This window comes from Mauremys mutica, chromosome 7 (assembly GCF_020497125.1).
Source record: "Mauremys mutica isolate MM-2020 ecotype Southern chromosome 7, ASM2049712v1, whole genome shotgun sequence".
NCBI classification, from domain to species: domain Eukaryota; kingdom Metazoa; phylum Chordata; order Testudines; family Geoemydidae; genus Mauremys; species Mauremys mutica.
Genome location: NC_059078.1, coordinates 111,642,501 through 111,661,618, shown reverse-complemented (window position 1 = coordinate 111,661,618; position 19,118 = coordinate 111,642,501). Strand labels below are relative to the sequence as shown.

At 40.2% G+C, this 19,118-nt stretch overlaps 1 protein-coding gene across 11 annotated transcripts in view; it reads right to left on the bottom strand.

The window, feature by feature from the left end:
- The window catches only part of FGFR2 (fibroblast growth factor receptor 2), a 94,048-nt gene that overhangs the window by 12,314 nt on the left and 62,616 nt on the right, over window positions 1-19,118 (bottom strand). For all 11 annotated transcript variants that reach the window (XM_045023894.1, XM_045023895.1, XM_045023892.1 and 8 more), the window contains 3 exons: window positions 5,034-5,185; window positions 1,233-1,354; window positions 468-578 (listed from right to left, as the gene is read on the bottom strand). In XM_045023894.1, the coding sequence (XP_044879829.1) occupies window positions 468-578; window positions 1,233-1,354; window positions 5,034-5,185 (385 nt within the window). The remainder of the gene's footprint in view (window positions 1-467; window positions 579-1,232; window positions 1,355-5,033; window positions 5,186-19,118) is intronic.

Here is a 19,118-nt window from a genome sequence, read left to right as displayed (position 1 = left end):
ACGAAACCCCCAAAAGATAACACTGCTTTAAAAAAAAGTTAGTTTTCCTGTCAACTTTACACAGTTCTGGACTCCCTTATACCTCAAAATTAGCTTGTAATAACAAAGTGGTAAAACATTCACAGAGTAAAGTGATCCCTTCCAAATTACATTAAAAGTTTCACTAAAACAGGACTGACAGTGTCAGAATAAAGTGTGTAAAACTGCTGTAAAAAACACTTTTCCCTATAGCAGAAATAAGTTATGAAGGTTTCACACTATATATTATCCCTCTTAACATTACAGCTGCAAAGCCTGTTTATAATCAGATATGGAAGTTAAAATATTGCTGCTAAGCTAAAGAAATATCTGCAAATCCCATCACAGCATGACTGTTTCCTTAAAAACTATTGAAAAATGATGACAAATGAGACACTTCAAGACCTGTTTGAATGAGAGCAGTGGCTAGCTTTCTGCTTTTTACTCACCATCCTGTGTACAGGCTCCAAGAAGATTGATGATATTTTTGTGCTTCCCAATCATTTTCATCATCTCCATCTCTGACACCAGGTCAGATAGGTCTTTTTCTGTAGCATCATCTGCACAAGAGAAAACAAGTTCATCTCACATTTTCTGGCATGCCAGCTTAACTTGGGTTGTCAGCCATTTGTCAGCTCATGTGACATCATCTAAAGGACACAGGTTTAGATGTGAGCTGCTAGGATTCATGTCATGTGACAAAGCCATGTGACCTGAAAAGCAGTAGTTTCAGTCTCTTGAAACAGGCTGGCCAGTCGCCTCCTCCCCCACCTCCCTTCAATAATATTCTATGTTTAGAGGAAAAAGCAAAAAATATGGGGAGATTGCCAAGACACTGCAAAACCTGAACTGGACTCTCAAGCAATTAACAGTTAAATCTTTTCTGAGAGCTAATCTTATAGCTCAGTTTATAACAAACATGTACCTGTCTACTTGGAAATGGAAAATGATGGGTATATCTAAATATATATCGTCTCTCCTGTGAATGAAACCAACAGACAAGAAAACTGAACCGTTCTAACAAGACTTTGATTTGCTTGTAAATACACATTGCTGAAGATAAATAGGCTGTCAAAGGCACGGATTTATACTGAAAACTGCTGACGGCTGAGGTCAACTATGTGAACTCTGACCCCCAATAATGCTAGAGTTCAGATGCCACAAAAGAACTTTCTTGATAAAAATTACTACCTTCCCCTCCCCCCACCCTTTACCTTTCAGCATCTTCACTGCCACAGTAACCGCCTCTTTGGGTCTGTCCTTGTCGATTCCCATTGCTTCTGCCATGACAACTTGCCCAAAGCAACCTTCTCCCAGGGGTTTACCCAGTGTCAGCCTAGAGGTATAAACAGAGGATTAGCACACAGCATCTGGTTAAGGGATGTAGCCAGTGAAATTCCAGAGCAAAATATAAAAAGCTTGCAACAACTTGCTATGGCATGAATCATTTATCAAAAAGAACAAATGAGACTCCTGGTGCATACCAGTTTTCATGCACACTGTAGCATGTTTTTTTTTAGTGACACCACGGTGAGCATCCAAGACTACCCGAACAGTTACTAAACCAGTTTTTGAAATCTCCCTTTACGTAGAACAACAAACTATATCTGATGGCTAGCTGGTCAGATCTACAGGGCTCGCAAGCTGTAGTCCTTAAAAATTGCTCAACTAAAATGCAATGTTTCAGATTGGCCAACAGCGGCTGAACTTTTCACATCACTCTAATATGGTCGTTTTCTTCTTTTCCAGCCAGAGTGCCGGGTGATGAGAAAGGGTTTATTTGTGTTTGTGGCTCTGTGTTTGGTTTCAGCTCTACTTGTTAACTTGGAGTTGGAATGATTCTTGTGCTAATGGGTGATATCAACACTTTGGGGATCTTTTAAATATCAGTGACTCATGTGGTATAAACCCACCGTCTGGAGACAATAGAAACAAGTTTCTCTCTAATGACATCTTGAGCTGAAGGGAGTAGGCAGCACAGAGACAGTGCCCCACAGGCACCATACTGGGTCACAACCCCCATTTCTCCCACTAAAGGGTCCAGGGTTGGGGACAATGAGGTGGCCAGACAACTTTCTGCTTATAGGAAAAGAGAAGGAAGACATAGGCAAGAGGGTATGGAAAGGGGAAATTGCCAGTGACGACCAAGCAGCTAGTCCAGAGAGAGTGGGGGTTGGGAGGAGCTGCTTCTGTAAAGCAGCTGTGAGAGCATACAGAAAGCTTCTCTCTAAATGCCTCCAAGTCTTGAACCACTGCCAGGAGCTGCCAGTGCTGATGGCTCTCCCTGATCTGCTCTTCCCTTATGAGTGCTGGCACCACTTACACAGAAGCAGCCTCTGTCGTTGGCTGGCCGGTTACTGGTGTAAGTGCTCTCAGGAGCAGCACCTCCTCTTCCCAAAGTGCTCCCCTGCAATCTGCCCTCTCCAATCAGCAGTAGGATGCCTGCTCCCACTCCTTCAGCCCCTCTCACTAGGGGAAGAGATCGGGATGTTACCTAGAGCTGTGTCCCAATATGGTCTCTGTGGGGACAATTTCCGTGCTGTATGCTCTCTCCTGCCCCAGATGTCATATGAGGGGGCTGGGGAAAGGAATGTTTGATCATAATACTTTGACCACAAAAGATTTTACCAAGAACATTCAGTACCCAGGTCACCAGCATGTGTAAAATGCAGTGTGGGTAGGACACCCGGGAGGCAGTACCCACTAAACTGTAACAGAGAAATTTCATTCTCAAATTGGGGGGGTGGGGGAGAGAGATAAATAAATAAATAAAAACAATTGCAAAACTAGGAGATTTGAGAGAGTTCGCTGCCAATATCAGTGTTTACCCAAAGCTGCAGAACTACAAAACCAGTGCTTAAGAGCCATGTTCTGCTCTCTTTACTCACATGGAGCAGTATTTTATTCCACAAGTAGCCCCACTGGCAACAATGAGACGACTTGAGGAGTTTGCTGCTGCTATTCAGTGTGAATAAAGGGATCCAAATCACAGCTGCCAACTTTCACGCGGTAAATAAGCAGCCCGACTTTCACAATAAGCCAAAAATCAAGCTAATCCCATTTCAGAACAAGGCCAAAACAAGCCAGTCCCTAAGAACTCCAACACTCTACGTGACTAGATCCCCCCCGGGTGTAGTCTGGGACTGTAGTGGGCCCGCTGTGCACCCCTGACTCTCTCCCCCACTTGCCTCTGCTTGCCTCTTGCCCCTGCTTGCTGGGAGCCGATCAAAAAAAAAAAAAAAAAAAAAAAGAAGCAACAAGCTACAAGCCAAAAACTAGCCAACAAGCAACTCACAGGCCAATTAAGCCAAAAACAAGCCCAATGTCTGCGTTTTTTTCATGGCTTTGGCATGTCTGACCCAAATATGGCCCTCGACATACAGGGCCATAAAACCTGCTATTGAAGCTGCGTGTGTCCACTTTTGGAAGCAACATCTATTTCATATTAATAGATATATAGGATGGGCTATTCAGAAGAAAGCACTGATCATTGGTTTCTATCTGTTACCACTGAAGTAAAAGGGGTTTTTAGCACAGTGGTGAACAGGAATACATTAGACCAGTGCTAAATGATTTTAAAATCTCACCTATTTCCTTGGATATAACAGGGAAAGCAATAGAAAGATATTTCCAGCTGGGGCAATTTGATGGACTTTCTTCAAATATTGTTTTTTAATTGAACCTTAATACTAGCGAAAATTTATCAACCTGCTTTGGATCTGTTTTTAGTGTGCACGCTAGCTTGAAAAGGTACAAAGACTGAAAGGCAAGGTATGCTACGCTGAGGTCATTCTGCGTTTTATCCAGAACTATAATTGAATTTAAGGTCTTGGCAGAGAACAAACATTTGCATTGGAAAATGGTTAATTTATGTGTTATTGCACTGCTAGCACCAGCATAACAATCCTGTTATTGTGTGCTTGCTGCCCCCCAACCTAATAAAATGCCTCTAAATAGCCTCCTTTCATTGCAAACCAGCTCCACCTCTATTTGTGCTGAAAACTGTTTTTAAATGTTTAGCACTCTAAAATGTTCCACATTTAGTGAATTCCCCCAGGGTGAGGGCTGACAAAATTATGCATACAGACCCTCACTGTTGACCAGAACATTGCAGGTGGCAATTACAGTGTATTGCACCAGGTTTTGGCTACATAATTCAAATAATTTCCATAACTGTTCTCAAAACATACATGATTACAACTCCTCTATCCAACAGTTATTAGCCTGATCTTACGAAGAAAACTGTTCATGGTAAAAACAAGTAGTTTTCTCAAACAAACCTAATGATTTTTTTTAATTAATACTAACTTTACTCTATGTTTTTGGTTTTACCTGTGTTAATATTTCATCGTTCTCACACATACAAATTAAACCCTGGATGATATTTATGGTAAAGATTATGCTCCAGCTCATCTTGCAGATACTCAGCTTTATTGCACTCTTAAGAATAGATTTTTCAGAATAGCTTTATTCAAAAAAAGAAAAAGTTCCAGATAGGCCAAAACTGATTATCTCCATTAGCGCTGTACTACATTTTCTATTTATTAATTACCCAAATTGATTAGGAGACATGGTTTAATGGAAAGGATTTCCATGGGTCTGATTGCCCATTAACTTTAACTACTGCTAACAAGATATTACCTATTACTGATCCAGATTGTATAAACTCTTGGCTCATTGCTAACTCACAATTAAGATTTACTCCTTTGCTACTAACAAGTCATAGTTATATGGATTTACTAAAGTTTTCTACAGAGTGGACTACCGTTATCTAAATGTCTCTGAGGGACATCTGAAAATTTTAGAATAAATCAGAACTATAAATATGGGATTCATAAAACAGAACTGACATTTAGAAAGGGTTCAGATATTTGGGATTTTTATTTAACCATATTAGGGAAAATACATACAACTAAAGTAATCCTTGAAGAGATTTGGAAAGAAAACTGCTTCAAAGTACCATGTTGTGATTTTCAGATGTCTGTAAGTGGTGTTAATGGAAATAGCCTACTTACTTATCTCTGGGGAACTCCCATTTTGGATCCTCTGGCAGTTCATACTCTGAGACACCTGCCAGCATTGGGGCATCAGCATTTGACGAGAGACGAGTGGTTATCCTCACCAGAGGTGTGTTGGAGTTCATGGAGGAGCTAGAATCTGCAGACACCTGTTATTGGAATACAAGATGCAAAAGGAGGAGATGTAATATTGGCCCGACTATTGGACAATGGCAATACATTGTAACCAAACCAGCTGATATTCAAGAAAATGAAGAGTGGATGAAACCACACACTTCATTTGGACATATTTATCTTCCCTTCTAACTAAAGCACTGACTCTAATTCAATTGCCAATAAAGTTGGCATCAGTTTTCCTCTTCCATTTCCTAGATGATGAATTATTGAACCATTGACATTCATTTTAGTTGTCCTTTTTATTATTTTTACTCTTTGTACACCTGACTACATTTTTATTTTCTAAGAATTTCTATTTACTTGGTGCTCAACTGGATCACTAAGCAAGTGTAGTTTGGGAGCTCAACAGAATAGAGAGAAATCCTATTGTGAGGACAGAGCCATACCCCAGCTGATTAAATTAATAATTATATTTATAACACATCCCACATAAGATCGCATAGGGATGCATGCAACAAAATAAAAAATAAATAAATGTGAAGTTAAAAAATACCAATCCCCTTCCATACAAACACAACCAAAAGAGAGGTGAATTTCTGACCTCACAGAAGTCAATGGAATTACTGCCATTGATTTCAGTGGGCCTTTTCACAAAAACCAACTTGTCAGCATTGATTAAATGTTTCATTTTGGGGGACAATGGAAAATGTAATGAGTTTTATTGTTAGGGCTTTTTTTGTTTTTGTTTTTTTCCCTAAACTATCATCAAAAATATCAAAGAGGATATCAATATTTTTGGTTTACTAAAAAACAAGTTTTTGGATAATGAAAAATTTCAATATGCATATTGATAATATTTTTATTTTAAAAATATTGAAAACAATTCATTAAACTTTTTTGGGGGGGGAATGAAAAATGACTCAATTTCAAACACTGCAAAATTAAAGGAACTCTGGCATTTTGATTTTTTTTTTTTAATGAAAACAGGTTTTAATTCACCCCCCTCCCCAGCTCTATGGCTAGATTCACAGCTCCTCAGTTGGTGCATACAAACATCCATGACAGACATTCAGGAATTCACAACATAATGTTAGAGGCCTTTAATGCTAAACTCTAAGCAAAAATAGCACCAGCAATGCCACAGGTTACATTTGTGAGATAAAAATAGTTTCTGCACAAAATAAAGAGAAGATGCCACCTTACATATGGCGTTTCCCTTGCATGCATCCCACTGCTGTTCAATCTCACTGTTGCAAGATAATTTAAAAACAAAATAGCGATTTTTCTCCCCCAGACCTCCTCACGTCTCAGGCATCTCTAGTGTTGTTGCCACCCTGTCTGTCTTTAGTTTTGAGTCCACCTTTTTCCTCCAGGTATTGACAGTCTTTCTGGAAACCGAGTATCTTGCTGGTAGGGTTAGATGGAGGATTCTCTTTCAATGCTGCCATCAATACCGATCCTCACAAATCAGCTGGCAGGAGGTCCTCGAGGATGGCATGGCTTGCTCCCATCCCAAGCCAGAGATTGAACACATCAGTATGACTAACACACCTGATCTTTATCATAGTAGGGAGCAGGAGTCTTGAGATCAATCCTCAGCCCACGGTTCACATGTGGCTGAATGACATGTGGCAGGCGTACAGTATTAGCAGGCCACATATTTCACATTTGTTCCAGATATTCAGCAACACAGTTAAATGAAAACATTATTATAAATAAAGCAGCTCCCAACCATAATGACTGATCCAGAGCGAGAAAAACATTCTCCTGTGAATGCCACTGAAAAACACACAGCATCCTTGCTGCCTCTGTGACATCAGGCTACAGCACTTTGGTTCCCACCTATATTAAACCCCAGTATAGTTACAATGCCACAGCTCACTAAATTGCTCAGTGCCCAGGAATAGAGTTCTAAGATGGGTGGAGGATATGGTGGGGGTAATGATGCTCTCAACATGGTATATTTTGATATGACTAAGAGTCTCAGAAATACATTTCTAATCATGACTTTGGGTCTCCTAAGGGGGACATTCTCTTTTGTTTTATTTTTCAGAGGAAGATCCCCAAGATTGTGATGTGACATCAGGTGGATTTGGCCTCTTGGTGCAGCTCCCTGGGGGCTGCCTATGTCTAGAAACGGAGTGAGAGGTGCTGTGGTTTGCTTTCAACAAATTAACATATTAGGAAACCATTCCATTTTACAGCTGATTGACAAACTTGCCTTCAAAAGAAATCTGGTTGCCATGGATCAACTCCAACTTCTGCATCTGTGGCATGTGTATATGGGTACAGGTGACTCTGACAACTCAAATTAAAAAGTCGTCTTTTTTTGTGAAGTTGCGGAACTATTAACTAAGGTTTGTAACCTTGTCCTTTAAATCGGCTTCGGTACCCAATGACTGGAAGTTAGCTAATGTAACGCCAATATTTAAAAAGGGCTCTAGGGGTGATCCCGGCAATTACAGACCGGTAAGTCTAACGTCGGTACCGGGCAAATTAGTTGAAACAATAGTAAAGAATAAAATTGTCAGACACATAGAAAAACAAACTCTTGAGCAATAGTCAACATGGTTTCTGTAAAGGGAAATCGTGTCTCACTAATCTATTAGAGTTCTTTGAAGGGGTCAACAAACATGTGGACAAGGGGGATCCGGTGGACTTAGTGTACTTAGATTTCCAGAAAGCCTTTGACAAGGTCCCTCACCAAAGGCTCTTACGTAAATTAAGCTGTCATGGGATAAAAGGAACGGTCCTTTCATGGATTGAGAACTGGTTAAAGGACAGGGAACAAAGGGTAGGAATTAATGGTAAATTCTCAGAATGGAGAGGGGTAACTAGTGGTGTTCCCCAAGGGTCAGTCCTCGGACCAATCCTATTCAATTTATTCATAAAAGATCTGGAGAAAGGGGTAAACAGTGAGGTGGCAAAGTTTGCAGATGATACTAAACTACTCAAGATAGTTAAGACCAAAGTAGATTGTGAAGAACTTCAAAAAGATCTCACAAAACTAAGTGATTGGGCAACAAAATGGCAAATGAAATTTAATGTGGATAAATGTAAAGTAATGCACATTGGAAGAAATAACCCCAACTATACATACAACATGATGGGGGCTAATTTAGCTACAACGAGTCAGGAAAAAGATCTTGGCGTCATCGTGGATAGTTCTCTGAAGATGTCCACGCAGTGTGCAGAGGCAGTCAAAAAAGCAAACAGGATGTTAGGAATCATTAAAAAGGGGATAGAGAATAAGACTGAGAATATATTATTGCCCTTATATAAATCCATGGTACGCCCACATCTCGAATACTGTGTACAGATGTGGTCTCCTCACCTCAAAAAAGATATTCTAGCACTAGAAAAGGTTCAGAAAAGAGCAACTAAAATGATTAGGGGTTTAGAGAGGGTCCCCTACGAGGAAAGATTAAAGAGGCTAGGACTCTTCAGCTTGGAAAAGAGAAGACTAAGGGGGGGACATGATAGAGGTATATAAAATCATGAGTGATGTTGAGAAAGTGGATAAGGAAAAGTTATTTACTTATTCCCATAATACAAGAACTAGTGGTCATCAAATGAAATTAACAGGCAGCAGGTTTAAAACAAATAAAAGGAAGTTCTTCTTCACGCAGCGCACAGTCAACTTGTGGAACTCCTTACCTGAGGAGGTTGTGAAGGCTAGGACTATAACAATGTTTAAAAGGGGACTGGATAATTTCATGGTGGCTAAGTCCATAAATGGCTATTAGCCAGGATGGGTAAGAATGGTGTCCCTAGCCTCTGTTCGTCAGAGGATGGAGATGGATGGCAGGAGAGAGATCACTTGATCATTGCCTGTTAGGTTCACTCCCTCTGGGGAACCTGGCATTGGCCACTGTCGGTAGACAGATACTGGGCTAGATGGACCTTGGTCTGACCCGGTACGGCCTTTCTTATGTTCTTATGTCTTTTTACACACAAATGAGTCTCTCTTCCTCAACATCATTAAAGTCACTATCCATTTACAGAAGATATAAATACATGGCACAGAGGACTCTGCACTAAGGAATAATAAATACCTTGCCCACTTGCTTTATGAATAGGCCATTATTAATACTGCTTACACAGCTATACTAAACAGTGAATGCACTTTAACCAAAGAGTCCCCACAACACTACAGTGAGCTAAGGATAATTATCCCCATTTTGCAGATGGAAACAAGCACAGTGAGGTTAAAGAACTTGCCCAGAGCCACAAAGCAAGTCAGTATAAGACCCAGGATTAGAATTTGAGTTCCACTTTTCCTTATCTATTTCCCTTCACAAGTGCCTTTTAAAAATTATACTTCATAAAATGAACTGATAGCACAACTAGAAATATACAGAGCAATCTGAGAAAACAGCAACTCCGCTATCCCATATGTCCTTCAGGCTCATAACTTCAGTGTTATCCTTGATTCCCCTTTTTCCTTCTTCTCTCACACTTCTGTCAGTATTTCCATATATCTCCAGAATCCACCCACGTCTCTACATCCCTACTGCCAAGACCCTTGCCCAGGCCACTATTATTTTCCATTTCATCCCTTCCTGTTATGCTTTCCATACTCTCAGCTCGGGCTTCTTCAACCTGCCCAAAATGTTCTCTCTCAAGGCATCTACCTTGCCTGCCACATCCAGTCCCTCTTCAAATCACGTTTACAGGCTTCCCACATCAAAGGCAAACCTCCTTGTGCTCACCTTCAATCACCTGCGCAATCTAGCTCTTGGCCCCTCTGTTCTCAACTCCTTTCATTCCTCCCTTGCCTAGCCCTTTAATTTCCTTCATTCTGGCTTCTAGACCTCCTGAAAATTCCTCCCTGATCCAATCTATCATCCTCTATGCCTTTCCCTCTTTAAAGCACACTTCTTCCTAGGCCCTATAAACCCTAGTCCTTTCAGCAGAAGTGCCTGATTCACTGAGGATACAATTCTGTATACAACTCCCAGATCAGAAAATTAGACCTTTAACTCAAGTTGTAGAGGCTGATGCTTTTAGCTCTAGAAGTCTCCTGTTCAATCCCTGGTCATAACCAAAATGCCAAATCATCAAGCTAACGAAAGATAAACACCAAACATAAATTGAAAGAAACAAAAACTGTGAAACTCACAAGACACTAGTCCCTCTTCATCATTTAGTCACACTGCTCTTTGTTCCTCTTACTTTGTTTAGACATTGTTTATTTTAGACTGAAAGATCTTTGGGGCAGGTATTCTGTCTTTATACTTGTCTAGCACTCTATCAGTGCAACAGAAATTAATTTTTTTCTATACTTCTACAACAAGGAGTAGATGCCTTAGGTGAGATCCTTGCCCCACTGAAGTCTATGGCAAAACTATCATTGACTTTAATGGTGTCAGGATTTCACCCTTTATATCCATACCCTATATCACTTACTATTTACAAATGCCTGTCTGCCCTTCTGTGTTAACTGAGACACTCTTAACTGATACAAAGCAATGAAATGACATGCAAGTGAACAGCATACTTCACAAAATCAGGCATAATTTTCCACAACCACAAATAGGTAGAACTCAGGGTGGCAAGCAGTTACTGAGAGAAGTAGTTTAAAAGCATAAATGGAATTTGGAATATTCCATTCAAATTTGCTTGGGCACCAGTAAGTCCTCAGTGTTTTGGTAAATGCAGCAAGAGTGACGTTCTTGATGCATGGCAGGTAGAATTATTCATAGGCGATGATCAGGCTCACCTTTAGTAGCAACTTAACAATCAAAAACAGTCCACATTAAAAACACCAATTTGCAGAACTCTGAGTAAAGGCTATTGTGATCTGACAGATATTTTACTTAATCATCATAGCCACTGCTGTTTTCAATGGACACTGCACCATGAAGGTGTGAATAAAATGGTGCGTTACTTAGTTAATACCTCATGCACATCAAAGAATGATCTGAAATGGGTTTTCAGAACTTTATTTCATTGATAGGATGCCATTAGTACAAACAACTGTCTCTTAACTTTGATCATTTGCTTGTCAACTTAAAAGAGGATTGTAGTCAGTGGTTTTACTCGGTTAAAAACATGTTTACATTTAAACTTGGAAGAAACTGTAAACCTGTAAGTGTATTTTGAATCAGAAAACTGCAATAATGTTGCAGAAAAACAGATGAAATTATTTGCCAATTTCCATTTCGATATAACTGAACCTGTTTAATTCATACTGTAACTATGTAATTGACTAACCTCTATATGATGGATGAGTGAAATCTAGAGGGATTCCCCAGTATTAGTCATAAGGAAAGGAATAGACCAGGCTCGCAGGGAATATAATTTTGATTGATTAATTGGAGCCCTGCAAGAAGTTATGGGAGCTGAAGGGCTATAAAAGTCTTGCTTGAGAAAAGAGGAAGGCAGAGTGAGTTGGCCCTTGGTCAGAGGAGGCCCTTTGAGGTTAGACAACTATTTTAAAATGGTCTTTCCTTCCTTCTGTAATAGCAAAAATAAGCCTTTGAAATCTACATCAAGTGTTTTTTGTTTATCAGGCACTATATAACAGTGAAGAATATTCCACCTAGGGGAAGGTCAATGACATATTACTGCAGCTTTAACCTACTTGAATATTTTTAAGGAGTAGTATGTAGGAAACACACATTTTCTTGCATATTATATACCCCTTTTTAAGTAGATCACTGCTACCCCATGCTTCTGGGGACATGGGCAACCTCATCCCAGAGCTTGCTGCTTTGCTGAGATATGCCCCAAAGTTCAGAATGGAGAATTCATTTCAGCAATGGGAGACAGCAGGTTTTGGTTTCAACTGTGTAATGATCTGAGAGATTTATGGTGTAAATATTAAAGGCTAGACTGTGCCTTTAAGGCAAAGCCCAGTGTTAAGGAGATGTAGAGAAACTGCACTGTAGTGAAAACCCAAGGCAGAATTTTGGCTTACTCAGTCACAATTCATGATGCAATAGATCCATCTGCACCAACCTTTAAATGGGCTAGTGTGGTGCACATTCTCCCCACTCCTTCTTGAGCAGGTTCACTGAATACTACACAGGGGATTGCAGTTATGACCCTGCTCTTACTCCATCTCTTCTCTTTGCAGGATCATTCTAGAACCATATCTAGAACTATATCAAACTTGTATAGTCCCTTAACTCCCTAGACTCTGTGGATAGCCCCCCTGAGCAAGCTTAAAATGGGGAGCAAGGAGTCTTCCACTCATTCTACCCCTTATGCATCTACCCAAGTGAGTCTTTATAATGAAGTAATTGTCCTTGGGTTGAATGCACTGAATTTAACCAGTTCAGAAAAAAAATAATTTATATACTGTATGTGGTATCAAAATATAAATCAATCTTGGATGGTAATTCAAGTTTAATGTGATGAAATTAGCTGTGGAAGAGCATGTAATTTTCAGTAATTGATTATGAAGGGATGTTTTCCTGCATTTATGATTTATGCAGCTCTAAAGCCTAGATCTGTCAGTTCTGCAATGCAGGCTGTGAGGGTATAGCAGTGAATGTCTACTTTCTGTCTCTTTGAAGGCTTCATTCTAAAAGCTAATCTGAAGTCACACGCATAATTAGTAAGTAAGCAATGCAATCAGCTATTGACAGAAATCCTGATAATACTTCCCATCTGAATGACTGCACCTAAGAAAATACAAAGCAAATTCATTAAGTGAGGAGTCTTACTGTAGTTATAAGCATTCAAGCCATTTACAAAAACTGAACGGCCATACAACTTTCAGAAAGAGTTTCTGCTCAATGAAATAACAAAGAAGAACCTGAACAGCATTACCAGGCAAGGCAGCTTTCACTGCAGAGAGCCAATGATATAAAAGAAAGACCAAAATAATATATACTTTTACGATAAAAGTATATATTAAGACAACCCCGTGGGTCCGGAGACAGAATAGACCCACTGCACCTCCTGCATGCCGTAAGAGGCGACTAAAAGGGGGCTGCATGGAAAGGGATGGGCTCCGCCAGGTTAGAAATTTGCCCAAGACACACCATATGATGAGCAAGTCAATGTTGTCTATACCGGATTGATCGCAGCCTGGGTTAATAATGACCACGCCATCCGTCTCCCACCAGGGCATACGTGACAAATACACTACTGCTGCAACCCAACAAAGAGGATCTGTGGAAGAAATAACATCACCATAGTCACATGGAATGTAAGGATATTGAGACAAATAGGGAGATTGGAAGAACTCGCATACGAAAGGGAACAATACACCTGGTACCTCCTAGGAATCTCTGAGGTCAGATGGAAGAACTTTGGAGAGGCAGTAACAGGAAAAGGCCATGTACACTATTACAGTGGAGAGAACAAACATGTCAATGGCGTAGGATTTCTTGTGCATAAAAATATCAAGAATTCAGTATTAGAATGCCACCCAATGTCCACCAGGCTTATTTCCATCCATCTATAGGTAGTACTGTTTAATATCACAGTGGTACAAGTCTACGCCCCTAAAAAAGACTATGATGATGAGCAAATTGAAGATTTTTACAATAAGCTCCAAGACATCATTGATAAGGTACACAAGAAAGATATCCTGATTGTACAAGGAGATTGGAATCCTGAAGTGGGTAGTGACACACAGGCAGATTGATGAGATTATTGTGGCCCTTTCTGTAATGCGGTAACCAATGAGAAAGGATTGAGACTTTTGGAGTTTGCCAGCTATTACAATCTGATTCTTGAAAACACATTAGAAGCACATAAAGCATCCAGATGATCAACATGGCATGTACCTAATGGTCTACATCACAGCCAGGTTGATTACATCATAGTGCAAAACCGATTTCGTTCTGGGATTAACAGCTAAAACAAGGAGCTTCCACAGGGCTGATATTGGAAGTGATCACGACCTTGTGATGCTAAATTTTTGGCTGCCAAAGTTCACCAGAACCAAATTTGGTTTAGAAATTCTCAGAGACTGAAACATTGCAGAGTCATTCCAAGCAATGATCGGCGGAAAATCTGCCCCGCTGCTTGCTCTAGAGGAAAATGTAGAAACAATGATCAACAATTTCAATGAATGTAATGTATATAATGTGCTGTAATGAATGAGGCAGCAATGGACATCCTTGGGAAACATCGTAAGAAGACAGAACCATGGGTCACAAATGAAATACTGCCAATGTGTGACATTAGAAGAGAACTTAAGAGAGACAAGAATGGCACTGAGGGAGTTAATAAATACAGAGCAATTGGCACAAAGATCAAGAAAGGAATGAAGGTGGCCAAGGAGATATGGATTGAAAAACAATGCTCTAAAATTGAAGTGTGTATCAATAATAAAAATAGCAAATGAGCCTTCCAGGTTGTAAAAGATCTGACGAAGGAAAGATGGACCAAAGCTAACACAATTCAAGACAAAGGAGGGAACCGTCTTACAGAAGAAAGGAGCATCATCAATAAGTAGATAAACTACGGCACTGATCTGTACAACCACCAGACAAATGGAGATCCCAGTGTCTTAGACAGCCCAGATTCAACAGAGGAGGATGACTTTCCAATACTACGTGAAGAAGTGGAGACAGCTGTGAAATCACTCAAGAACAGAAAGGCTACAGGTATTGACAACATCCCAGCCGAACTGATGAATTTGGAGGAGAAATAGTAATAGTTGTACTCACCAAGATCTGCAACAAGATCTAGCAGACCGGTGAGTGGCCCTCCACGTGGACACAGACACTAATCATCACTCTGCCAAAGAAGGCAACCTGCAATTGTATCAAAATTACCGGACCATAAGCTTATTTATCCATCCCAGCAAAGTGATGTTGAAAGTCAAATTGAACAGATTGAAGTCACAAGTGGAGAATATCATTGCTGAAGAACAGGCTGGCTTTCATGCTGGAAGAAGTACCACAGAACAGATTTTCAACCTTCATGTGAGAAGTAAAGATGGACCAACACCAGCAGGACATCTACCATCTCTTTGTTGACTTCAAGAAGGTGTTTGACAGAGTATGGCACGAAGCAATCTGGGCAACCATGAAGAAGCACAATGTTGGTTGTAAGCTTATTCTGACCATTAAACAACTGTATGCCAAGGACAGCAGTGCAGTTCTTGTCAATGACACAATAGGAGAGTGGTTTCACGCCACTTTGGAGTCCGGCAAGGCTGCCTTCTTTCGCCCACACTGTTCAACATCTACTTGGAGTGCATAATGACTGAAGCCCTAGAAGATCACATATGCACAGTCTGCATTGTGGGGCGAACTATCTCAAATCTTTGGTTCGCTGATGACTTTGATGGCCTGGCAGGCAGCGAAGATGAACTTGCCAACCTTGTGAAACGACTGGATGAAACCTCCAAAAATATGGCATGGAAATCAGTGCAGAGAAAACCAAGCTAATGACAAACAAACGTGATGGGATCAGCTCACATATCACTGTCAGTGGACAAGAGCTGGAGACAGTGAAACAGTTCAAGTATTTGGGAGCAATCATCACTGATGAAGGATCCAAGACCGAAATTTGGGCAAGAACTGTGCAAACAGCAGCAGCAGTGCCAAAGCGAAGAGGTAGACAGAAGAAGAGATGGATTGACAACATAAAAGAGTGGACAGGAATGGACTTCGCGAAGACTCAAGCACTGACACACAATCATCAGGAGTGGAGACAATTGGCTGATTGCTCATCAGTGATGGTGCCCCAGTGACCAATGCCGTTATGGGAATGATGATGATGACTGATGATATATTAAGACAAACATTTTGGGCCATATCCTATCCAGAACTGTTTGTGTGCGTATTTGTGGGCTGAAGACCAAACTCATAAATCAATACTACATGAAATATTATAGATTCATAGAAACGTAGGGCTGGAAGAGACCTTGAGAGTACAGGACCCTGTGCTGAGTCAGGACCAAGTCAACCTACACCATCTCTGACAGATGTTTGTCCAACCTGTTCTTAAAAACCTCCAAGGATGGGGGCATTCCACAACCTCCCTTGGAAGCCTATTCCAGAGCTTAACTAACCTTAGCGTTAGAAAGGTTTTTCTTAATATCCAACCTAAATCTTCCCTGCTGCAGATTAAGCCCATTACTTCTTGTCCTACCTTCAGTGGACATGGAGAAGAATTGATCACCACCCTCTTTATAACAGCCTTTCACATATTTGAAGATTGTTATGAAGTTCCCCCAGAGTCTTATTTTCTCAGGACTAAACGTGCCCAGTTTTTTTAACCTTTCCTCATAGGTCAGGTTTTCTAAACCTTTTATCATTTTGATTGCTTGCCTCTGGACTCTCTTCAGTTTATCCTCATCTTTCCTAAAGGGTAGTACCCAGAATTGGACACAGTTCTCCTGCTGAGGCTTCACCAGTGTCAAGCAGAATTACCTCCGTATCTTACATATGACACTTCTGTTATAAACCCCAGAATGATATTAGCCTTTTTTGCAACTGCATCACATTGCTGACTCATATTCACTTTGTGATCACCATAACTCCCAGATCCTTTTCAGCAGTACCACTACCTAGCCAGTTAGTCCCCATTTTGTAGTCATGCCTTTGATCTTTCCTCCCTAAGTGCAGTACTTTGCACTTGTCTTCATTGAATTTCATCTTCTTGATTTTAGACCCAGTTCCCCAATTTGTCAAGTTTATTTTGAATTCTAAACCTGTCCTATGAGGTTCTTGTTCTAGTGTCTTTCCAGGTATTGCAGTTAGGCTGACTGATCTATAATTCTCCAGGTTTTCTTTGGTACCCTTTTCAAAAACAGATACTATGTTTGACCTTCTCTACTCCTCAGCTATTCTCCATTATGCTTAATCTTAACTTCCTAAATCTGAACTATTTCTTTCTCTCTCTTCTTTTTTAATCCTATCAAATGGCATTGTTCTGAATGATGTTATTTCATTTGGTGAACTCAGTCTTTAGACCGGTAAGTCTAACGTCTAGTGAATATGGAAGCCATGCAGGCCAAGGAACTTACTAGCTGCCGCTTCCAGCAGCTCCCATTGGCCTGCAGCAGCGAACTGCGGCCAGTGGGAACCGCAATCGGCTGGACCTGATTTAAAATATGTCTCTCTGTAAAATACCTTCCTTTCTCACAACACACAAAGGAGAAGGGATTGAAAATATTTCCTTCTGATGCATTACTGTAGTCAATACTTGGAAAATTTGCTAGGCATGAGAGCGTTCCTACTTATCCATTAGTATGTTTGTAACCCTGGCAAGTCACAAGCTATGGGACCCGAACGTCCAGAACATTAAAGTACAGAGTCATCTATTTTATTAAAAAGGCATAAAATTGTTCCACAAAACAAGTGAAAGTTCTTACTGATGTTCAACCTTCCACTTTGGTTCTTCTGCCCAACAAAGTGACTATTTGAGATCTATGCTCTGACTGGTGTCATAATACCCAATCCCATAGGCAGTTCACCTCCCAAACTAGTGAGTAGTTACTCCCACACAGAATGCCAAAGACACACACCAGTGTAGGCCCAATTTGCTGTAACTAATTAACAGCATTGGGCTCATAGGCAGTTCCTGTTCAAAAAGAAGGTACCAGAGCACAGTGAGGTCAGGGCAAAGAGTGGGGAAAAGATTTTTTTCTGATTAACTTCATTGTGACCCTATAACTTCTCTGGAATGTGGAAACAACTGAATTTTGGTAGGAAAAAAAATCTTACATGTTAGAAGGATAAAATGTAGTGGAAATTCACTAAATAATACCGAGCAGTATGGTACTCAGCAGTACAGCTCTTCCCACCTAGAGAAGATGCGATTCACTAATTCCTCCTCTTTGCCAGTTTCATTCCCATGCTTAAATCAGCCCCTTGGGAATTTGACCCATCAGCAGAGAATGTATAACACATGAAGAATTAATGACAAATGATTAAACTGAGGGCAATTATTGGCACAGGATGTCACACACATACCAAAAGGACACCTAACAAACCACCAGTCCAAAAGTATTTTCCATCAGAAAAAAATGAGTTCACAATGAGCCTTAAGCCTGGCTGGTGACCGTGAAGGCACGCAGAGGATTCTATGGCATTTTCTCTGTCATCAACATTTTAGTACAATTCTTGTCATTCAGGCCACAGTCCAATACATGTCTTTTATTGTAGGAGCTGATACACATCTCCTTCTCTGGATAAGGGGCTACATTTAAAAGGCCTTCTTTGTGAAGAACAATTGACATAGAATTTTTAATATATATCTGTGTGGTGAAGAGAGATATGTCGTGACTCTTTCTGATCAATCAATCACGTTCCACAGGCTTAATTGGCAGTGCTTTAGGGGGTCACACCAAACTTTCTCTCTCCTCATTTGCAATCAAATGCAAATGCAAGCAAGTTTAGAAACAGAATTACAATGATTAGGGATGAGCAAAGAGATTCAAACAAAATCAGAACTGACACACATCTTTGACCATAAGAGGAAACCAAAAATATTTAAGGTTTAAAAAAGTTTGGGCATTTTCCCTCCCTATTCAAATTCTATGAACCTCTGAACTTCCTGTATTCAAGATCGGAGGACTAAAATATTGCAATAAAGGTTCCTCTCACAGTGTTTGTAACCCAGAAGAACTAGAAATCCAGCGAAAACTAAACAAAACAGAAAAGCGTAGCTTACTAAATTAAGACTCATTCCCACAATAAGAATCTAAACTTCTATATGCTTATCCACATTGAAAAACCAAACTTTCTGAGGGACACACATTATTACAAATGATATAATATTCTGAACAGGCTGCAAAAACAATGGGAATTTTGTACAAACTATTAATCTTATAGCTGGGCCAGATCCAAACACCTTTGAACATTAGAAAGCAGAATCTGAATCTAAATTTTGCTGATGGCCCCTATGTTTTTTATAATGAAGCAAACCCCCAAATCCAGACACCTCTGAACCCTGAGGCATTGGAAATCTGGGAGTGAATTTTTGTAGCTTAGGCCCATTTCTTCTGAAGACTTATAGCAAGAAAATCAAAACTTATTAAACTACAAC